The 24743-nt window shown below is 39.1% G+C and overlaps 1 protein-coding gene across 5 annotated transcripts in view; it reads right to left on the reverse strand.

Annotated features, from left to right (window-relative positions):
* Positions 1–461: 461 nt before the first annotated feature.
* ARID1B (AT-rich interaction domain 1B) overlaps positions 462–24743 on the reverse strand; it is a 525082-nt gene continuing 500800 nt past the window's right edge. For 3 of the 5 annotated variants that reach the window (XM_042445228.1, XM_042445230.1, XM_042445226.1), the window contains 7 exons: positions 22740–22912; positions 18338–18488; positions 17533–17649; positions 12230–12326; positions 9839–10628; positions 6230–6360; positions 462–3527 (listed from right to left, as the gene is read on the reverse strand). In XM_042445228.1, coding sequence (XP_042301162.1) covers positions 1806–3527; positions 6230–6360; positions 9839–10628; positions 12230–12326; positions 17533–17649; positions 18338–18488; positions 22740–22912 — 3181 coding nt within the window. In that variant the 3' untranslated portion in view covers positions 462–1805. The remainder of the gene's footprint in view (positions 3528–6229; positions 6361–9838; positions 10629–12229; positions 12327–17532; positions 17650–18337; positions 18489–22739; positions 22913–24743) is intronic. The other 2 variants (XM_042445231.1, XM_042445227.1) reach the window with 1 other exon arrangement.

Below are 24743 nucleotides of genomic sequence, written 5' to 3' on the forward strand. Positions count from 1 at the left end.
GTCTCAGCATCAGAGTTTCTGTGAGCAAAATAAATGACTAGATCAACGCTCTAGCTTGTGTGTCTAATGGGTACCAATTCAGTTGAAGCACGTTGTACTCATCAAAATACTCATCAAAATATTCATCAATGTACTCATCAAAACAAATTATCTTTCAACTATTATTATTGGCAGATTTTAAAAATAAAAAAGGTGATTTCATTCAAACACATCTTTACTTGAAGGCAGCAATGCTTGTAGATATACAGTGGAAATGATCAATTGCCAGTCTTCATTGTCTTCTATCGATTGCTTTTTAAAAGTAAAAACTGGTAGCTATTTTTTAAAAACTTCGTTGCACTATTTGAACATCAGATGACAATAATCCATAGAAGAAAGCGCATATCCTTCACATCCTGAACTGGTTTGAGTTCATGGTGAAATGAGAACATTATTCAAAAACACCCATCACAGTGCTTAACAAGATTTAATGTACATTTATTCTTAACATGTGGAACATATAAAGATTTTATACTGAATAAATGATATTCATTAAGCCAGAGGAAAAGGAGGAATTTACATCAAGTTTTTTTGTCTTTTTTTGAAACTACATTATTTTGAAATACAAATGCAGATTCTTCTCACTGAAAAATCTTTGAAGTTGTGTTTCTTCCTTTTTTCCTGTATATGTATTTTTTTTTCCTGTAGACTGGTAACCATTTTCTTAAATCAATCCATACATAACCATTTTCCACATCTTGATTTATAAAGCAAGTTGTGAGCAACTGCTCTTCCGAAATAGAGCATGACTTTATACATACAGAAACTTGTACATTACCCTCGTGGTGGTGTTTTTTTGTTTGTTTGTTAGGTTTTGGAGACATGGCCCAAAATAATAATAATAATAATAATAATAATAATAATAATAAAATTAAGTCTACAATCACTTTGTATTTACCACATCATGAAAAAAAGAAATCCTTGTACTTATTTTAAAAAAAGATGAGGGTATGCTCAATGTACAACTTCTATATACATCACTGCCTTTAGGCAATAAAAATATTTAAAAAATGATTAAAAGGAATTGTGAAGAACTGTCATTGTGGAAGGTCAAACAATAGATACTGATGTGACAGTTCTGGTGAGGAAGCAATTCGCATTGATCGTCTTCAGGTTGTGTTTTAACTTCCCTAAAGAATTTGTTTTGCTCCTGGCCTAATGTAACCATTCTCCTGCAGAGAAACCAAGGTAATTTCATATGCAGACTACGGACCAACCCCCTTCCTTGATCCGCTACACCTACATCACTAACATTCTTCTATTGCACAGAGCGCTTTGGGCAACGGCATAAAGGGTGGCTGGGTTTTCTTTCATTCTTGAAAAATAAAACACACAGTTAACCTAGTATTTTTGTTTTCACTTTTGCACTTCAGAGCACTGAGCCTCCCCCCCCCTCAACAATCAATTAATCTTTTGCAACATTTTAACTCCCAATATCTGGTTTGCTTCCCTCTCAAAAGAATGTGATACAAACATGGGAAAAATTGGAAAGGATATCTATGAAAAAGAAATGTGACCTTTGAAGACAGAGACTTTGGTTAAAAAAATAAAATAAAAAGATGTACTTATACACATAGACAGCAAATATTAATTCCATAAATGTTCAAATTAATATTTTTAAATTCCCAATTGGTAAATAGTGAATGGGGCAAAGGAGCAAAGATTCTTTTTTCCTTCTCCCTACACTGGATAAACAGGTACAGAAAACAGCCAGTTATATGTGACCCTCTAATCTCCACTCACACATGCTTGGCTTCTCACTTATGTCATAACTGCCCAATCTGAAAAAGTACATCACAGATAACAGATGCAACCAGAGAGTTCAGGACAGCAGATATTGAGATATCCAGCAAACGGCCCTCGTGCAAAAGGAACTCTGAACGGTTCTCCTCCACCCGAGCCATGGCCAGCAAAGCCTTGGCTGCCCTGCACATCATGTCTACACTAGGTGGTTCTAGAGGTGGAGGCTGCATGTGCATGAGGTTATGCTGGCTCTGCTGGTACTGGGCCATAGTGACCCCATCTTCAAGGAAGCTTATCAAATTTCCGATGCTTCCCTTTTGCAGAGCTATTGCCCTTGCCGCTAATGTGTCCCCCTGTGCAAGGTTCGATAAGAGTGCCATGGACATTTCTCGGCAGACTGGATTTTTGCGGTCCCCAACGTACCTAACTAAAGTAGCATAGAGTTTCTCCTGACGACTGAATGGGGGGGTAGCCAAGATAAGGTCCACATTATTGTCTTGGATACTGAGTTTACATAGGGTTTCCAGTACAAGTCTCTGAGGCGAAAGGACTGAATTAGGCCCCACAGTTGGAAAAGGATCCTGTGCCTCTGCCGATGGGCACACCATCCAGTGCAGTAAGCCATCCAAAATTGGCAAACAGATGCTTTCTGTGTAAGCAGATAAGTCTAGCTGCCCAGAAATGTTGGCTAATGTGACCAATGTATTATCCCTCAAGACCTCAAGGCAGTCCCACCACCACTCATCCTTGCTGCAGGCCACCCCTTTGTCCGCCTCTTCTTCTTTTTCATATGTCTGTGGTGCACGTTTTCTTTCTGGGTGCTCATGATGGAGAAGGATCAGCTTTCCCAAGATCAGCACCAAGCCTGGATGTTTTGACATTTCAGCATCATTGCCAGGCACAAAAGACAAGCTGCGGACAATATTTGACACACAGATGCAACGCTTGGCCAGAGAGTCCTGCCAGTGGCTTATGGTGCATAGAGGTGTCTCGTCTCGACTCCGTGGCTCATCTTCTAGCAGTTTGATATTCCGATGACTTTTGGCTTGATGGATTCCAAATGGAAATTTACTGCTATCTGTCTGAGAACTGGAATCTGACTCTTCAGATAATGCCCCTGGACGAGCTGACAAGACATCATCAATGGTAGCTGATATGCTTTTCTCTTGCTGTTCTTCAGATTCTCTTTTCCCCTCCAGGTTCCTCTTTTTACTTGAAGAGTTCAATGGAGAAGGCGGTTTCCTTCGAGGAGGAATCTCCATCTTACTCTCAAAGTGGGTCTGGATGTGTTCAGTTGTATCACCCCCACCTAGCTGCCAGTGGAGAAGTCCACTGTTGAATTCCTGAACACGTCCCAGTCTGTCAGAGCGGTCAACAACAAATAGATTATTTTTCTTTACAATTTTTATTGGCAGCTTGTCAAACTTACTGGCTTGTTTTGGCCTCTCACTTGGATCAACAGTGTCACCAGGTGGGGCAAGAACAGTGCTCTTCTCTTCTTCAGTGTTTTCATTTTCATTTTCATCCTCTTCCTCATCCTCAAATTCAGCAAAATAATCAATACATTCATCATTGTTTTCTTCCTCTTTTCTGGCATCTTGCGTTGCAGTTTGGCTGTCCTGTTTCTGAGCTGAATCTTGTAGTTTTGGTCCTGGATGTCCCACTTCGTACTCCATTAGGATCCCAAAAATGTCAATGAGACATTTTCTAAAATATTCCACCAAAAGCTCAAGAAAACCAGATAACTGAGGAAGCAAAAGGAGAGGAAGGAAAAAAACAACAAGAAAATGTTTTAGAATACATGAAGTCATGCAGGTAATAATAGGCATACTTTTTAAAAAAAGATTCAGTTTCTTTAATAGAGTCCAGCATTTTCTTCCTATTTTCTCTTCAATCTACACATAAAGCAGCTGCACAGCTGCATCCTTGTAATACAGACATTTAGAGCACAGCTCTGGTGGTGAACAGAAGCTCCTCCATGGAGGTGACATAGTCACCTTTGAGGCCCCCAGTACATATACAGAAGATTTTGAGGGTGTGATTTATGATGGGGTGGTGAGCCTAACAATCAAAGTGGCCATTATGTAGACAGGATGACCTTGAATTCACTGGATCTATGGCCTCTTCACTTCTCCATCACAGCATCAGACATAACCTATAGTTATTTTCTCATTTAGTCTTTTCAATAGAAGGGAGGGGAGAACTCAAAGGAAAAAAAACACATGTATTTACTTCTTGCCCAGACTGCAGTGAGTAGCAGGGCTCCAGAAGTGGTGGCTTATGCACCATATGACATTCTTTTCTCCCATTTACAACTGAGCTGTAACTTTAAAAAAATCAGCTGATATTGAAATACAAATATATAAAAAAGTTACACGGACAAGTGGCTGAGGCTGCCAATGTCAAGACAACTTTCCCCAGGCTCTCTTTGTTTTCTGATCAAACACTGAATTTTTAAAAAATGATATTCTGTACCAAAATTTATATATATAAAATTGCTTTACTCCCAATTTCTTTGGGCAGACTACAGTATATTCCAGTATTTATACATAAAGCAATTCTGGCCAGAATCCTGTTGTGCCATTACAACAGCATAACTTAGTGTTACATACTCATGACCATATTGTATTCACAATCCTTACGTAGCCTCTAGTTTCGAGGATACATTTAGATCATGAAAGTCACCCAATCCTCAAAACATATGTAGTCATAGACAGAAACGCTGTCACCCCCCAGAATCTTTTGTATAGCTATTTATAAGTTTAAATACACACTCAGTAATTATCTCTCAGTAAGTCTCCTTCCAGAGGCCGGAATCTTGCTGGGGAAATGCCTAATCATTATAGTTACAGTCTATGCAGTCAATCCAATCCCAATACCCCGTTACCAGGCAGCAGCCACTGAGATCAATGGGGGTCTGTTCCCCTGTTGACTGGGAAGAAGCTAACTATCATGCCCATCCCTTCCCATGAGCAATCTCTGATGTGACAGGCAGAAACAGGGTCTATGTCACAGATCCCCCTCATGCTCATGTGAAGGGGGCTGGACCATCAGCTTGCTGCTTCCGGGATGACAGTGGAACAAACCTCCATTGATCATAGTGGCTGCTGCCTGGTAAGCGGGGATTGAGGTGATGGGATCAGGATGGTATTCACTCTGTAGCATTATAATTACAGTAGTTACACATTTATAACTCTCCAAAAAAAATTCTGGCCTCTGTGAGGAAGCAGAGTATGAGGGATAGTTACTGAATAGGTAATTAAACCAGCAAATAGCTATACAGACGATTCTAAGGGTAGTAGCACTTCAGTCTATCCCTACGTGTATTATTATTTGTGACAGTTTAAAGGTATGAAAGAAAAAGAATATGGAAAAAATCTTTCTCTTTTGCCTTACAAAGCTTTCCTCTATGACCATTTAAAAATCATCATTACTCATTAGAGGTGATTGGGCAAGTAACTATTTACAATCTTAGTTATCTCCATCCGAACTCAGTGTTCTGTTCATTGTTTCATATCTCATGCTGTAAAATACATGTGGATTAATGGACTGCACTCCTTGTGAACAAAGAAGCAAGGAAGAATAACACTTGAACTCCGAAATAATGACAATGTTCACCCTGCAAGGTAGAAATTGAACAACACTGCCAGATCACAAAGGGGTGTTCAAATGCCTTCTTATGCCCTGTGGCATATGTGTCTTCTGCATCAAATATATCAGTCTTCTGCAGTGACACATTCTCAGATTTTATATAAAACTAAATTCACTTAACACTGAAAATACATAATTCATTTGGGTGAAAAAGCAAGAGACCTGTTATGGAAAGATTTGTAGTCTTTTCATACGGTGACCACACAAAGTGAACTGTCAGATCATACATAAAGAGTCAGTTAATATTCTTTCTTTCACCATTTCTGTATCCTAATTCTCTGACTCACTTCAGTCTCCCAATGAAATAAGAGGAGATGGCACATTAATCTTGGCCAAGATGGGTTTCCTAACAATGAAAACCTCTTGAAGGCTTTCATTACTGTCTGATGTGTTTCATGTTGAAAGTTATTCTATTCAAAGCATTATTGAGTTCCTCCTTTTGTTAGTAGATGCTATATACAACACAAATATTGAACCAGGAAAAATACTGTCTTGGATTGAAAGCATCTCTTGTAGAAGTGGAAGGTACAGTACATCCATTTAAACATGGTCTCCTTGGTTTGGCCATACTATTGCAGTTTTGTACACCCCTTTTCCGACCCCCACCCCCCCCAAAATTTTAAGAATGACTTTTGCTGGTAGCACTTGGGAAAGACGTGGGTATAGAAATGTCCAAGTGACTATGTCAAAGAAAAAGCAATGATGATAATTATAACACAATCTTAAGAGTGAAGCTTTCAGGCACCTCTTGACTAGGACATGAGGCATTAGAAGACTATAAAAATACCTAACTTACCTGAGAGAGATTGAAAGTAGCAACAGTACTGTCATCATACAGAAGGATATTAATAGTGTCTAATGCCCAGGTACTTTCAGCAAGAAGGCCTGATTTAAGAGACATCATCACTCGCCAGGCCTCAGGAGTCACTGGAAAATAAGAACATAGAAAATAAAATATGAATACTGCACATGGGAGATTTGCAAAGCAGATTTCCAATGGTCCATTGACTTTGGATCAATGATAATAACGGATGCTTCTCTTCCAACTTATGGTAGAGTTTAGATTATGAAATGCTGTGTCAAGATATACACAAGCTTTGTGCACCCACATACAGTTGTTTCACTGCTGCCTTCGTATGAGTGTGGACTGAGCCAGGAAGCTGCAATTAAACACCGTGTCATGTTACATTTAGTGAAGAAAACTATGGTTATTTCCCTCTAAATTAGCCAGGACATGAAACCAAGTTCAAAGGTGGCTTTCCAATTCTGGCTTGTTTAATGAAGTACAAGATGTAAAATTGCCAGAAATTTTGAAGGGGAAAATAACAAAACTTTTTTCTATTAATTTGGAGGGGGAATAGAGATTTTTGGAAAAATTTAAAAATGCAGTATCAGGACTCTTGTACAGATTGAAAGTCAAAGTTACTTTAGATACATAAAGAGAATTCTATATAACTTGGTATGGCATAGAATTATGATTTTTGATATATTAAATGTGCAGATTATTCAGAATGTAATTAGAAATTGAACTTTTTAAAATTTTTATTTTTTTGTTACATGTAGGTAGACGTCCCTGTAAGGATCACCAGAACTGTAAGGAACCTCTTTGGTTTTGCCAGTTTGTGGAGTAGGGAACCTACCACTCAAATAAAATAGAAGAAATTACCAACATTAATACAACAGAGAAACTTATTTTGTCTCCACTAGTTCTCCATAGCATTAAGCAGACATAATGCATTTGTTTCCATAAAAAGAACTGAGAAAAGAAGCCAGGGCCAGGAATTGTAATAATCTTATACTGTAAATATTCTTACATAAAAATCTTTTTATATAATTTATAGAAATCATTTTTGGGCAGTACATATGTGAACATTTTATTCATCATCTAAAAAGAAAATAGTCCATAATCTATTTTTCAGATTTTACTAGAATAAAAGGCTTTGGGGAAAGAAACAGAAAAAAACTGCCTCCCTCAAATAGACCCTTCTTTCTTCTTTCTTTCCTGAGTTTTTATCTAGATGAAACAAGTTTCCTGGTTTGTTTGTTGCTTGTGAGAAGGGAACTGGAAAGAGATGAACTACATGCTGCCTAATCCAAATATGGTGACTATGTTCAGGAAATCCACTTTCACACTCATTCACAATAAAGCCTTCCACTGAGAATTAACAGCAGTATAGCAGTATAACTGTGTGAAGATGAAAAAAAGGACATACTGCCATTTTGAAATGAAATGGCAAGAACCATTTTATGCAAATTGAAGAGATGATCCTTTCCCAAACAGTTGTTTCGGTAATGAGTTTATTGACTGCGTATTGCTTCAAGTTAACTTGGGAGTCTTATTCTATCATGCACACACTTTAGGGTGCAGAATGAAATGACTTTTCATGGCCCGAGAAACTGGGATGGCATCTAAGCAGACGTGGGAAGTACTTGAGAGGTCACAGGTGGTGTGTTTCTGCGACAATGCACAAGTAAGGTGGGGAGGCAACAACAAAAAAATTATCCTGTGGTGCGGCTTGACACCCCATGTGCATTTGGCCTGCCTTTGGAGTGGGCTGTGTAGGCAGCAAGGGTTTGACCCACTTTGGGAAAAAGCAGGATTGACCCACTTGTTCCTGCCTGTCTGTTCCGGGACTAAGATTATTTATCTAGATCCATTTCTTGAGGCGCCCCCATCACGTGCTAGGGGTTGGCCAGGGACCTAGCGTCCACACCGGCCTCACCCCTAGCACGTGACAGGGGCATAATAATGGCGGCACCCTATATACACAGGCGCCGCCATTATTACGTGCCGGACGCATAGCATCCGCACATTGTGCGGAGCTTATGACGTTGCGAGTGCGCCATTGGCGCCTCGCGGCATCATAACCGTGCCGCGGGAAGAAGCGCCATTTTGGGGCTTCTTTTTTGCTCTGAACGGGAGCCGCGCGGTTTGGCTGCTGCAGCTCCCTCGCGGAGCAACCAGTAGCGCCGGCAGACCACCGCATTTAGACGGTCTGTAATGCGCCAAAGACAGCTTTGGTTGCTTGGTGGCTGTCCTATGCAGGGAACTGGGTAGGGGGAGTGTGTCCCTGTTGGTTTTGCAGGACCTCTCAGTGGCTGTCAATACCATTGATCATGGTATCCTTCTGGTCTGCCTCTCTGGGGATGCCATCCATACTGATAAAAAGACCAGAAAGTTCGAGATTCTGTTCCTTCCAGGGGGAGCAAATTCAGAAAGTGGTGCTAGGAGATTCCTGTTCAACATCCAGGATAACAGGCTCCCTCAGGGCTCATTTCTGTTACCCATGCTGTTTAACATTTGCATGAAACCACTGTGAGAAGTTATCCACTTCTGGAGTTTAGTGTCACCAATATGCTGATGATACCCAGCTCTATCTCTTCTTCTCAGTGGAGTCACTAGGGGGGTACAGGGGGTGCATCTCATACCAGCTGACACCCTAAAGGCGGGAACACTTTTGCTCCCCCAAACATCTGCCTTTTGGCAGGAACAGGCTGTGGCATTTGTCTGTGTCCCTTTAAAACACTGAAGATGTAGTATGAGCGAGGGAAGGCTGAGAGAGAACAAAGGAGGAGCCCAGGTTGTTTTAAAAATTAAAATTGAAATTTTTAAAATTAAAAATATTATTTATAAAATTTTCTTTAAAGAACATCAAATCTTAACAATTTTCCCCTTTAACCACATGAAACTATGTACATGTAAATACATTTAGACTGTGCATATGGTATTGTATTTTAAAGTATAACTTTAATTTTTCTAGTTGTTTATGTTACTACTATTGCTGTTACATTAAGTGATACATGAGAATTATTATTTATTAACATGAGTAACAAAAAACATTACTAAGGCTTCTGCATGGTGTGGCCATTCAACTAACCCTCCATCCTTTTATAGTAGTATGAAACTTATCAAATAAAGTTCCAAAAGAATTATTCTGTGCAAAATGGATTGATTTTTATGAGCCTTGGATTAGCAAGCAGGTCACAGGGAAGATCTGAGGCTCATCATCAGCAAAAAAGCATCCAGAAGCTTTAAACAATAGAAGGCAATATTAGATAGTACAACAATAACATCTGATTAAAGCAATGTGAAATATATTCTGCAGTTCTTTCCACAATTAAAACATACAAATCTTCCAGAGAGATACAAAATGCCAGAAGCACCTGGAAAACAACACCTCACACAAGAACTCCTACTCTGATATAAAGAAATTACTGGAATTAACAGCCTATATATTCACTTTTGAATGTGTATTTGAGGGGGCAAATATGGTAAGTCCTATTACAAAAGTTCAAATGCACTTTTGGACAGAGCTGCAGTTTAAGAAAATTGATTCATGAAATTAAGCATACATAAATGCATCCTTTGTGAGATTGTAATTAAAATCAGCCGTATGGCCCTTACCAATATCTTTTGAGGTAATCTTTCGTCTTGGTTTCAAGACTGGTTGTGATGCTTCTATGGAGCCGGGTGGAAATGTTATTTCTCGCCTAACTGGTGGTGGCTGGGTTGGAGGCCCTGCGGTCTGTGGGACTGGAACAGTGGGCATAACCTTCGGCATCTTCATAGAGGGGAGAAAAGGGGATTTACTTGGAGACATGCGATTTTCATGGGAGCGTGGGAAAGATGCAGGGCTTGGAGCCCGAGAGATGTGATTTGGCATTGATGGTGGCGTCTGGTAAGATGATTGAGGAGGTCGAGTGATAGGCTGCATGGAGGCGGAGGATGACATATAAGAAGGCTGACGCTGGTTGACATGAGAAGGCCACTGGTTTTCGTGGTTTATCCTCTGGTCAGGTACCATCATATCTTCATTACGGTTCATCCCTGGATAGGGTGGGGCCTGGGCAGGGCCTCCTGTGCCTTGCCTGCTCTGATATGGATAAGACATATCATTCCTTGTTGACCACATGTTCTGTTGGGGGCCTTCACTGGAGGCTGATGACTGCATAGGGCCACCAATCATCTGAGGAGGTATTCCATGTTGTTGCATTTGTGCTGGACCCTGCATCCTCTCTCTGTTATAAGGATATGGATATTGTCCCTGTAAGGGCCTCCTGTCTGGTCCAGAATAAGCACTGCTATACTGGTTAAACATATCCTGCTGTTGGTTGCCATATGGCATGTTAAACATATCTCCGTCAGAGCGTTTTGCTGGAGGCCCATACATGCCATCCATATGGCGTTTGTAGTTCTGAAAAGCAATACAAACATGAATGAAGTTAAAAATACATGGATGTTATTGGTAATTTTTCCAAGTTTGAATAAGCAGTGATCTTTCTTAGTTGAGGGATATTTTAGTTTTTTGTTTAATGTGTAAAATGTTGAAAAAACATCTATGTGCTACAGAGGCGCCATAAGTGCCCTGGTACGGTGCTATGATGTCCCTCGTGTGCGGTGGATGAGGTGCACGAGGCACGTCATCATGGCACGCCCCTATGGGCAGAAACTAGAAGTAACAAATTACAGTTTATCCTGATTTTCAGTAACAAAAGAATAAGGTACGTTAAAATCATACATCATGATTTCAACTTAATAAAGAATAGTTCTAATACTTCTGGAGTTTAACTTTAACATTTTAATTAATTTTTACAGTTACAGAGTATATAACCGTACTAAACAATGGTTCGAGTTCTGGCTTGTGCTGAAACTTGTGCTCTGTTGTGAGTTTTCCAGCAGTCATGAAGTTGAAAGTAGGACAGCATGTTTTTAACTACAATCCAGCAGTTTGTTGCATTCAGGAAGTTTTTTTTGTTACTTTTGAGAAATTGGGAAACAAAATTATACCTTTTAATAAAATTATACCCTTAATGACAATTTCTTGAAAATTGGGGAAATCATTTGAGCTGTAAGTGCAAGTTACCTTTAAAAATAATTTCAAAAACTCTGGGTTTGGATGGGGAGTGGAGTAAGAACCCAAGGAGCAATGGGTAACTTGCTTAATGTAGCCTGCAAGATGCTCAGTGAGACAAAGGGCTATCCAAAGGAAACACTAAGAATTCCCAAAATTACATAGATTTAATGAAATAATAACTGGAAATTCATTTGTGACTGCCAATCCTGATGTAGCTAGAAAAGGCACCGTTCACAAGCAAGAGAAAAATATGAAAAAGTTTGGGGAACCATTTGAATTGTACAAATCAAACAATAAAAAAATCCTTGGAGTGGGGATCCCCTTAAAGTGTGGGGAAACTCTCCAAAACCAGAAGTGAGTATGCTCAGTGGACATTGGATACAGCCAGCCTGGTGCTGCAGTGGAGTATCTGGAGCAGGTTAAGATTCCTGAACAACAATATTCCACACTGCAACATTTTTGCTGGCCGGTCCTACTTCTTTTTAATTATTTGCAAACTACTTGGCATTTTACTTGGAAGTGGGATATCATTTTAATCCAAAAAATAAATAAGAATGTGGGGGTTGTGGTATAGTGGCAATATCAATAAAGCTGTGGCTCCCAATAATCTGGCTAGCTGTCTCAAAAAGATATAGCTCTGCAAGGTACCTACTTCAGCCCTTTCCATTCATTCAATGAGGATACAGTCTTTAAACTACAGTATGAACTTGCATCAACTCTGAATAAATATAGGACTGTTTTATGTCCTATATTATTTACTGAATCAGCTTCTTGCAGCTAAAAATCCTTCCATATGTAACTAGTACAAATACACGGACACAACTACAAGGTAACATCCTCACTGCCTGCCAATGGAGTTTTATTTGCTGTTTGCCAATGCCCAAACACATGGATTTCTAGCATGAGTTTTGTAAAGGAATATTGTAATCTGAGATGATTACCTGCTGCTGTGGAAACATTCCAGGCTGGTGTCCTCCATAGGGTGGCTGTCCTGCAGGAGGTGCTTGCCCAGGATACTGCTGTCCATATGGTTCATGCCTGCAATAAAAAAAAAGAGAGCTACCAATTAGTACTGATGATCTCCAAGTTAACAAAAATGGATAGTGGTTTATAAGCAATGCTAAACTTCTCTTCACAGGGCTCTTATTTACCAGTTCCTTGCTCTAACTGAACTGGTGTTGATTCTGTGAGTTATACTTTAGTGGGTGTTCAAATTGGTTCAGGACCATTCACAATTATATTGTAGGAAATCACTGCTCACTGGCATAGAGTAGAGTCCAATTTGATCCACTCTGTGAGCAAGGAATAATCAAATACAGTACAGGGGACAGTTCCTGGATCTGCCCACTATCCTATGCAATGTGGCCTGGATGTATGTGTGGTTCATATGTTTGCTTTCCATTTATCCTCTATGGGAGTGGAAAGACAGTAATAAATTAATGAATTGCACACAGACTGGTATGTTGATAGTTTAGGATCAAACTAATGTCCACAGGGCTGGGGGCATGTAATCCAAACACTCACTGTACTTTTCTGTGGCTAAATGAGCTACCAATTACAATGCTGACATCTGAGAGGCAGAACGGTGCAGTGATTAGAGGGTTGGACTAGGACTGAGGCAAACTAGGTTTGGATTTGTGGCTGGCCATGAAGCTCACTGGGCAATGTTGGGCCAGTTATTATCTCTCAGCCTGACCTCAGTGACTGTAGTGATATGAATGGGAAGGAGGACCACGGATGTCACACTGATCTTCTTTGGACAAAGGCACAATCTAAATGGAATAAATCATAATACAATTTGTGGTGACCTACTGTAAATGAGAACAAATCCAGCTGAAGGCAATTCTGTGCTTCATTAATACAATTAATACAATTTTGCTAAAATACACATTTAGCTGGTCTTGCCAGAATGTTCTAAAATTCTTTATGTAAAAAGGATAAATGTTTTCTCAAGAAGAAATGGTTATGCAACACTTTTTTAAAAAAAAGTAAAAAGTGTAAGATGTACTTATTACAAAGTAATAATGAAACATAAGGCAACAATGCCTGAACAACAAATATAAATATCAAAAATATATTGTGAAGACCACATAAGTTAGCAGTTTGAGTATGCTTATTGTATACTATGTTGCTAACTTTAGATACAACTTGAACCTGACCTGTATAACTTGGTAACTGTGTAAAGAGCAACAGACACCCACTGTGCACACCTCTGGAGTCTAACACAAGTTATTCAACCAATAAACATTCGGGATTAGTTTCAAACATGATAATAAACTGTACTAGACTATGTTGGTAAATTAGCATAGTTATATGATAGAAGCAGAAGCACTGCTACCATTACAAGATGTGTTGTGTTGAATTATAATACAGCACAGATTATAATGGAGCTTTTAAAGAAAACAACCTTATTTTCTATAAAATTGTAATAGACTGTTTTTAAAAAAATGTTCTTGGCTGTTTTATCTATTTAATATTTTAAATAATGGGGATTTTTTTTGTGCATCATCTTGTGGGCTCTTGTAAGCTGAGAGATGATCATACTAAATAAATATATATATAAATAAATAAATGTTTATTCATGTGAACATTGGACTACAATTCTGGAGACCAGGATTTGATTCCCAGTTCAGTGATGAAACCCACAGGGTGACCTTGGAGAAAGTCACACTGTCTCAGCCTCAGGGGAAAGCAATGACAAACCTCTGAACAAATCCTGCCAAGAAAAATCCATTTTGTATGTTTTTAATTGTACTGTGCTTTTAAATTGTAAGGTGCTTTAAGTCCCAACAACAACAACGATGATGCTAGGTTCACTTTAGGATTGTTATAAGTCAGAAACAACTTGAAGGCACACAACAACAACAAACCTGATCACCTCCAGGTTAAACTACTATAGTGTGGTAGATGGAAACTACATCCCGTTCAAAATACAGCTGCCAGAGTTGGGACCAGCTCAGTCAATCACATCTTATCAGTCCTTAAATTACTGGTTGTCAGCCCATTTCAGGAGCAGAATCTGAAATGTTCATATGTACCTTTAAAAGCCATAAATAGTTTTGAATCCTGACACTTGAAATATCACCATCTTATGCTAGAAGCCTGCCAGAATGCTAGGATTATCAGAAGCTGTTCTCTGAGTCCCCCATCCCACTGAATGTAGGTGGATGACGCCTGCAAAGTGAACCTTTCCCAGTATGGTCTCTTGCCTGCAGAATGCTCCTTCAAGAACAGCGCACCTGGTTCATCTGGTACTAGGCACAGACCTTTTATTTGATTAGGATGTCACTTGATGTGGTTTTAGCACTATTGGTGATGATGCTATTGCTCTACTAATTTTACTTTTTTATTACTATTTTATAGTTTAGCTATCACACTATTTGTTCAACTTGTATGTAGAAAATATATGAAGAGGAAGTATAGACTCAAGCAGGAGGTGCTACAACAGGAGGAAGGAACATTAACAATCTATGATATGCAGACATCACTATACTACTAGCAGAAAACATCAAAGAGTTGGAATAATTACTAAAGAAAGTTAAAGAAGAAAGTGCAAAGTAAGGCATACAAAATAATAACCACAGAGGATTTCCATAAATACAACCTAGATAATGAGAAAATTGAAATAGTTAGATTCCCCCTACCTTGGATCAAACACTGATCAGAATTTAGACTGCAGTGAAGTAATAAGAAGAAAACTATGAATGGGAAGGGCAGCCATGAAAGAATTAGGTAAGATCCTAAAGGGTAAAGATATACAACTGCACACTAAAGTCAGAATCGTCCAAGCCATGGTATTCCCCATCACCATGTACAAATGTGAGAGCTGGACAATGAAGAAAGCCGATAGAAAGAAGATCAACTAATTTATGATGTGGTGCTGGAGAAGAGTGCTGAAGATATCACAGAAAAAGACACACTGATGGGTCCTAGAAGAAATCAAGCCTGAACTCTCCCTGGAAGCCAAGATGATGAAACTGAGACTGTTGTACTTTGGCCACATCATGAGAAAGCATGACTCATTAGAAAAGAGAATAATGCTAGGAAAGGTAGAAGGTAGTAGAAAGAGAGGAAGACTACATACCAAATGGCTAAACTCAATCAGGCAGGTCACGGGCCTAAACCTGGAGGAACTGAGCAGAGTGGCAGAGAAAAAGGGATCTTGGCGATGTCTCATTCACATGGTCACCATGAGCTGATGTCAACTCAAGGGTAGTTAACAATAACAATAAACTGTTTTATTGTTATTTTTACTACTAGAGTAATTTTGATAGTTTACAAAACTAGACAGTAATTAATTGAAAGATGGTATATAACCCACCCACACCTGCCAAAAATACACAATACTGTTTTTCAGACATTTTGTTCATTTTGGACTCCCTTATCACATCCAACAGTGACAAATCATAAAGCTTAATATGTCACAGTCAGTAACTAGAACAGTATCTGTATTTATGATATAATGAGACAAACCTTTATTTGATTCTAGGATGACTCACGGGTAAGATGGCATATGAAACACTGGCATATGTTATTGATGTTAACTTAGAAGATATTTATGTTTGGAGAAGCGGGAATGTGTAGTTCTGTGACAGAATACATGCTCTGCAGGTGTGAAATGGCAGATTCACTTTCAGCAATGTTAATTGAATTGACTTCAAGACACCATTACCTGAGAGCCACTGTCCTTCAGAGCTGACATTACTGGGCTACTTCTCCACCTGCCTTAAAACCCTTACTCAAAATTCACCTGTTTTGTATGGCCTGCACTGCTACAATATATCCCCTATGTCATCATTTCCAAGTTTTAAATATATGCAATTGCAATTGATTGTATTTGTTACTCCTCAGCCTTGTCTATTTCCCTCCATACCCTACTTTCATTGCATATCTTAAATAGTAAACTCCTTGAGGACAAAAATCTAGTTTGTCTATATAATTGTAAATAGCCATTTACACTAGTGACACTGTATGTGTATGAATGAATACATTCTCTGATCACAGAAGACACTTAAATATGTAAAAGGTTCTTCTCTGCTTCTCCGCATGACCTCTTAGATGGACTCACTGATAGGAAATTGTAAATTCTGCTAAAACTCTACTGGCTTGCTTTTGACACAAGGCAGCAGACCTAGTATAAGTTGACTTCTGTAGGCAAGAAGAATCTGTCCATAAATATGGTGACATTAAGACTGCCAAACAATGCGTGGACAATTATTTTCTGTAGGATTCTACAGAAAACATTACACTTGTCCCTCCACATTTGCAGCTTTGACTTTTCAGGATTTGATTATTCACAGATTTTATTATTATGTTCTCTCTAGGAGTATTTAGGTCCTCAAGTGCTACTCTATGGTCAACTTTAACCAAAAGTCACACTGAAGGATCTAGAGATTCCTAGAGAGAACTCTCAACTAGGCATTTGTAGCTCCTCCAGTGCAATTTTATGGTTAATGTCTGGCAGATGTTGACTACAGAGTTGCACTGGAGGTATTCTCTTAGGTAAAAACATAATGTTTTTGTTATTTGTGGTTTTTTCCACATTCATGGGGGTCCTGTGCCCCTAACCCCAGTGAATGTGGAAGGATGGGTGTATACTGTACCTCAAGTAGTTCTTCTCAGTTGTTCAACTGTATATAAAAGGGCACAACTAAAGAAAGATCTTGGAGGCCTCAATGATTAATATTCAAATTCATAATTTTAAAACAATGTTGAAATCCATTCTCTGCATAGATACAGGTGCAAACTATAGTTGCCCCTCAATATACATGGATTCTGTATCCATGGATTCCACCATCCATGGCATGAAAATATTCCATACCAAAAAAAAAATAAAAAATAAAATAAAATAAAATAAAATAAATAATCCAAAAAGCAAATTTTGATTTTGCCATTTTTTAAAATAGGGGACACCATTTTACTAAACTATTGTATATAATGGAACTTGATCATCCACAGAGTTTTGTATCCACAGGGGGTCATAGTACCAAACCTAAGCAGATAACAAGGGCCCATTGTAATGTTTTTTATCATTCTATTGAAGGCTATTGTACAGTCCTAAATTCTCTACTACAGTAGCTCCACACGAATCCCGTTATAAATAAAACTGAAACATCAGTCTTCCGAATCTTGAGAACATTCCACCAACTGTTCTACAACAACACTGTTTCTGTCCGGTAGCCTTTAAGATTTAGAAGTATCTGGTTGATAGAGGTTATTATTAACAGATTAAACTGATGTTCACCTTTGCTGCCCAGGGTAACGGTTGGGAGGGTACATGCTTGGGTCACTGTTTGAAGGCAACATGTTGCTTTGACCAGGTGCTCCCATACTGCCTTCAGGACCCAGCCCATGATCCGACCTAAAAATGACAAAGGAAACCTCATATGTGACTACTAACATTGCAGTACAAGACTATCACCCCAACTGCATTGTAGTTATGTTTGTTGGGTCAGAATGATGAATGGGGATATGCATCCAACTGAAAATAATGTGGTGTGGATGAATGATAACCATATCTGGATGGGCACTGGATTATTTGGATGGAACATATTCAAATGTGTATCCAAATGGGCATACAAACCCACCGTTTGACCCAACTGGTCAACTATGCATGGCTTGTTTAGAGAAAAGGTGCGCAAGTCTGGCTGCCTTTACTATAAGGACAAGTTTTATTTCTGAACACTTGCACATCTTTTTGTAAAAGAATGTGCAACATTATCAAAAAAGACAAGTGTGCTATTTTGCCAAGGACTAAAATATTCATGAAACACACAAACGTCCATGGAGTATTATTGCTAAAACTGGAAAAAGGGAAAGATCAAACGTCTTTCTTCAATCATGTTCCTCACTTGCCAGGTTTTGGAAAAAATAGACAAAACATTTATTAGATTTAGTAACTCACGGATTTAGTGTGAAAGGTGATATAAATGATGAATAAAGGGATGTGACTAGTTTACTCCAATTCTTTTTGTGTTTATTCAACACATTTTCATAAATGATGAATTCAGCTATATCTTCTGCCTTTTGAAGGCAATGGAGTCACTCACCTTCGGTCATAGCCACTTCCATAAGAAAACTGCTGGCGCTGGCCTATGCCCATATTTGACATTGCTCCAGAGGGAGCTTGGTTGTATATGTCTTGCATTCCACTGTTGGGCATTTGTCCAGGGGTCATGAAGGGTTCACTGTTTCCAGGCACTACAAAAAGAAAAGATAAACTGATGAACATATTAAATAAAATACTGTACTTTAAAGCTGCATTTTCAAGCAGTGTTACAGGATGTTCTTTTATTCATGTCCAGAGACCTAACAATGTAAAGAACTATCAATTACCAAACAAACAGTATGAGAACTAAAGAGTTGCTGGAATCAGAAGAAACACAAACAGCAAATGCTCAGAATATCAACTATTTGAGTAGATTCCAACCTGGGATGTGACAAACAACTTGTAGGTTATAATAATACTGGTATTCCAGCCACAGTTCTTTTCTAGTTAAAAACATGAATAAATATCTCAAACAATTATGAGTGTGCATCAGTCCTAGAACTGAAGGACAGACTCACCTAACTGTGTGTTCCACTGTCAAACAGCCCTTACTGTCAGGAAGTTCCTCCTAATGTTGAGGTGGAATCTCTTTTCTTGTACAGTGGTGCCTCGGGATACGAAATGATCGTGTTACGAAATTTCCGGGATACGAAAAAGTTGGATTGGCAAAAACTGTTTCGGGTTACGAAATATTTTTCGGGTTACGAAATTCATTTCGGCACGAAATTCAAATGCTGCAAAGTGCAGCTATAGGCTTTCCAGTGCTAACGGAAAAGTGTTTCGGGTTACGAAATTTTCGGGTTACGAAAGGAATAGCGGAACGAATTAATTTCGTAACCCGAGGCACCACTGTAGTCTGAATCCATTGTTCCACGTTCTAGTCTCTGGAGCAGCAGAAAACAAGCTAGCTCCCTCCTCAATATGACATCCCTTCAAATATTTAAACAGGGCTATCATATCACCTCTTAACTTTCTCTTCTCCAGGCTAAACATCTCCAGCTCCCTAAGTAGTTCCTCATAGGGCATGGTTTCCAGACCTTTCACCATTTTAGTCGCCCTCCTTTGGACACGCTCCAGTTTCTCAACATCCTTTTTAAATTGTGGTGCCCAGAACTGGACACAATATTCCAGGTGGGGCCTGACCAAAGCAGAATACAGTGGCACAATTACTTCTCCTGATCTAGACACTATACTTTTATTGATGAAGCCTAAAATTGCATTGGCCTTTTCAGCTGCCGCATCACACTGTTGACTCATGTTCAACTTGTGGTCTACTTGGACTCCAAGATCCCTTTCACATGTAGTCTCATTCAGCCAGGTGTCATCCATCCTATATATGTGCATTTTATTTTTCTGCCCTAAGCACAGTACCTTACATTTCCCCGTGTTGAATTTCATTTTATTAGCTTTGGCCCAGCTTTCTAGTCTATTCAGATCATTTTGAATGTTGATCCTGTCCTCTGGAGTATTAGCTATTCCTCCTAATTTGGTGTCATCTGCAAATTTGATAAGTATGCTCCCAATTCTGTCATCCAGGTCATTGATAAAGATGTTGAATAGCACTGGGCCCAGGACAGAGCCCTGTGGGACCCCACTGGTCACTTCTCTCCAGGATGAAAAGGTGCCATTGTTGAGCACCCTTTGGGTTCGGCCGGTCAACCAGTTACAAATCCATGTAACAGTTACCTTGTCTATCCCACATTTTACAAGCTTGTTTGCAAGAATGTCAAGGGGAACCCTGTCAAAGGTCTTACTGAAATCAAGATACAGTGGTACCTCGGGATACGAAATACCCAGGTTACGAAATTTCCGGGATACGAAAAAATCCCATAGGAAATAATTGTTCCGGGTTACGAAGGTTTTTTCGGGTTACGAAAAATTTTTTGGTGCTTTTCGGCGCTATTTCACACGGAATCGCGGCTTTTCCCCATTAGCGCCTATGGCATTTCGGCTTACGAAGGCTTTTCGGGTTACGAAAGCGGCCGCGGAACGAATTAATTTCGTAACCCGAGGAAGCACTGTATACTATATCCACAGCATTCCCTTCATCTACCAAGCTGGTAATTTTATCAAAGAGATTAAATTTGTCTGGCATGACGTCTTTCTCTGAAACCCATGTTGACTTTTTCTAATTATGGAATTGCCATCTAGATGTTCACAGACTCTCTGTTTAATTATCTGCTCTAGAATCTTTCCTGGTATTGATTTCAGATTAGCTGGACGATAATTGTTGGGATCCTTTTCCACCCCTTTTTGAAGATGGGGACAATGTTTGCCCTCCTCCAGTGCTGGGATTACTCCTGTTTTCCAGGAGTTTTCAAAGATTATTGCCAATGGCTCCGATATTACATTTGCCAGTTCTTTTAATACCCTTGGATGTAGTTCATCTGGTCCTGGAGACTTAAATTCATTTAGATTCACAAAGTATTCCTCTACTATCTCTTTACTTATTCTGTACTGAAATTCCCCTAATCTGTCTTCTGCTCCATTATCCTCAGGTTGAGCACCTTTTCCCTTTTCTGAGAAGACTGAGGCAAATAAGGTGTTGAGTAATTCTGCCTTTTCTCTGTACCCTGTTAGTATTTTGCCATCTTCTCCACGCAGTGGTCCTACCATTTCCTTCTTCTTCCTTTTGCTGCGGACATATCCAAAAAAGCCCTTTTTATTGTTTTTAACCTCTCTAGCAATCCTGAGTTCATTCTGTGCTTTAGCTTTACTGATTTTACCGCTACACATGCCTGCTATTTCTTTGAATTCCTTTTTCGTGATTTCCCCTTTTCCATTTCTTATATATGTTCCATTTAAAATTTCTCTGTATTGCATGTGTGTGCAAGTGCACAAGCGTGTGCACACACAAACATAAACACATTATGTATGGCTGTTATGTATGGTTTAGTGTAGAAGCATAGTAATTTTGCATGCTAACTTACACTAGGCTGAGCCATATGCCTACCCTCTGCAAACTTACCACACTGTGCCTGAAACCCCCTCGCCCCTGGAGCAGGCAGGATTGGAGAAACATCTTGGTATGTCCCCATAGCCAGATACTGAATGATTACATCAACACTGAGATCTTCCAGGGTCCTCTGGAAGTCTCAGTGCTGTCTGGCTATAGGGTCATAGCCAGATGCTTCTCTGATCTGTCCTGCTGTCTGTGAGGCTGGGATAGCCTTGCAATGAGACTTCAGAAGCTGTATGGTACATTCAGGGGTGGTGGGACTTAAGATGCTTCCAAGAGAGAAAGGGAATACCAATCTCCTCAGTATCTCCCGCAAAAAGAGCATCCAAAGGCAATAAGGAAATTTACAAGTGCATTTGCCACAAGCAAGATGCAGTCTTTGACTCCTATAAGTATCAGAAGCCATGGGGTCTATGATTCATTGAGTTTCATTCTGTTTACTTTAGACAAAAATTAATGGATTTGCTCATACTTGCAGGTATCATGCAACATGATATTGGGAGTTTATTTGTTTGTTTGCTCAATTTATATCCTGTCCTTCCCCCAATATGGGACCCAAAGCAGTTTATAATATTTCCAGTTAGATTCTTAAAAAAAACACTAAAGTTTAATTTGCAATAGCAGTTATTTCTAAGAATGCTAAAGAGCACAAGAAATATGTTGACCAAAAAACATCTAAAACCAATAAATAAATTCCTTTGGAGCAAGTCCGTTTACTTCACTGAAGTTCTCTGCATCAGGTAGCTATCCTGTTCAGTATTCTTGAAACAGCTTTCAAGATTTTTTGAGATCCTGTTGAGATTTTCATGTATTCAACCAATACATGTCTTAATACACCAAGTAATATTTTTGTTTACAATGATACAGTACAAGTAATATTGAACAGGGATGGCATATAGGAACAACAGAAGACTCAACCATTATATGTCTTAAAATGCCAAGTAACACCAGCTTCCCCAAACCCACTTGTAGTTCATTTCACATGCAACTGTTCTCAGAAGCAACCGTATCTTCAGTCCGCTTACTGGTCCTACACACTGAACAACACATTATATACAAAATTTCATGGGTATGTGTACTAGGGGGCTTGTCAACTACTTTAAATAAAAGTAATTGTTTGACCTTAGTTGAAAACACTGCCCATGTTTTTATGAGCTATAAAAATTATCTGTAACAAGTGCTCCCAAATAATAATAATAATAATAATAATAATATGATTTATTTATATGCTGCCCAATCACTGGGAATCCGGGCGGCTTACAACAAATATTACTGTTTCTTGAATATCTTAGAAATTGAATTTATGAAAGGAAAAAGCAGAAAAAACTACAGCACTTTTAGATGCAAAGATAAAGAATCATTAAAGCCACATGTATAAATGTGCATGCACACACTTTCATATTCACTGGAATATTGTAACCAGGTAAGAACACTCAGTAAATACCTTTTCTCATTCCACCGAAAGGGTCCTTGTTCGGTTCATAGGGCATTCTTCCCATCATATCTGGCATATTCATCGTCTGCTGATAGGGTGCATTTGGGGTCATGGAGTTTCGCTTTGGGAATGTGGAATCACTTACATCCGAAAATGGATCATGTACACTAACAGAACTATTTCTAAGGAGAAGGAAGGAAAAATGTTTTAATATTATAGAAATGCAATGGCATGTCCTGTGATACTAAACTGGATGGTGGTCTTAACTATATATCATTAATCTAACTTGCTCAGAAAATCAACAGTTTTATCTGGACAGTGGTGGTGTCAAGGCAGACTACAAAGTTCAGGTGCTCATGATGACAGCCCCCATAAAGTTGCCCCCAAGGACAATAAAAAAAAAAAACAAAAAAACAGGCTGATATGTTGATCCAAATCAAGAAACCAGCTCTTATTAATGCCAGAAATAGCTGTTTTATAAAACCAACAGATCTTAAGTGCCCATTCAAAACCAAGCCAGCTCCAAATACTTGAGATTATGGAGAGGGGTACTTAAAACAATACACTGTTGGAGAGAAAGCTCATTTCTCCCTCAAGTACTGTAAGGATTCTGGCTAAACTCAGGAGGCAGGGATGGCAGATAACATCATCATCCCTGCTAATAAAAAGTCCGGGTAATTTGACCCTGCCAGCCCTGACTCCACTGCATCCTTTCTTGACAGCAAAGTACTTATGCAACATCTATCCTTTAAAAAAATTATGTTTATTTAAAAATTTGGGAATGACATACAATGGGCCCTTGGTATCCATTGGTGTTTGGTTCCAGCACCTCCCCCCCCAGTGAATACCAAAATCCGTGGGTGCTCCAGTCCCATTAAAAACAATAACATAGTAAAATGGTGTCACTTATATAAAATGGCAAAATCAAGCTTTGCTTTTTGGAATTTATATTTTTTAACCTTTTCAAGCCATGGCTGGTTGAATCCATGGATAAAAAATTTGTGGACAGGGGCCAACTGAATATGACTAACTTCCAATATTTATTTTCTTGTGCCAAGACATTCAGAGTGGTATTTTAATCTTAGAAGAGAGAACAGTAACTTTTCCAAGGCCATTGAGTGATCATAATAGCAGAGTAGGAAGCCACCACTCTGAGGATCTGAGAAGGGAGGTTGATGATAAGGGGACTTGGAAGTCTCTGAATCATAGAATCACCATGAGTTGACTCGACAGCAGTTAACAACAACAGCACATCAGACCCACCATTTTATACATTACAATGATTGGGTCTTAGGCTAATACATGGCTTCATAAGTTCTTAATGAATTAATAGCAAGGATTTATTATTATAAAAAGATAGCCAGCGCAGTGTTGTGTTTTGAGCATTGGACTATGACTCTGAAGACTAGGGTTCCAATCCCGGCTTGGCCATGAAACCCACTGGATGACCTTATGCAAGTCACTCTCTCTCAGCCTCAGAAGAAAGGAAAGGCAAACTCCCTCTGAACAAATCTTGCCAAGAAATCCCTGTGATAGACCTGCCTTGGGGTCACCATAAGTCAGAAACAACCTGAAGGCACACAGCAACAAGAACAAAGGGTTTATTATGCCTCATGACAATATAATGTATGGACATTTATGTCATATTAATTATTATCTACTTTCCCTTAGCTGCCAAGTCCCTATTCTAAAATTATTTTATTCCCTGGGCAGATAATTTTAACAACAATGGACCCTTGTCATATTCAGAATATTTCTGTCAGTTCAGTCAATGTACCGCAGGTTATTTTCCGGAAGCAATTTCAGCTTTAGCGCTTCTGCATTAGCACCTCTGATTCAAGCAGAGTGGTTTGATACAGGATATAATGGAAGGGAAGGAGGAGGAGGAAAATGTAAGATTAGCTTTAGGCCTTTTGTGCCGATTCCTTGTTAGAAACTCTTGCAACAAAAATGCACCTTTCTCCGCACACATGGCTGCAGTGCACACAGGCAGGAACTTCAGCTGGCAAAACT

This window comes from Sceloporus undulatus, chromosome 1, assembly GCF_019175285.1.
Source record: "Sceloporus undulatus isolate JIND9_A2432 ecotype Alabama chromosome 1, SceUnd_v1.1, whole genome shotgun sequence".
Lineage (NCBI taxonomy): Eukaryota > Metazoa > Chordata > Lepidosauria > Squamata > Phrynosomatidae > Sceloporus > Sceloporus undulatus.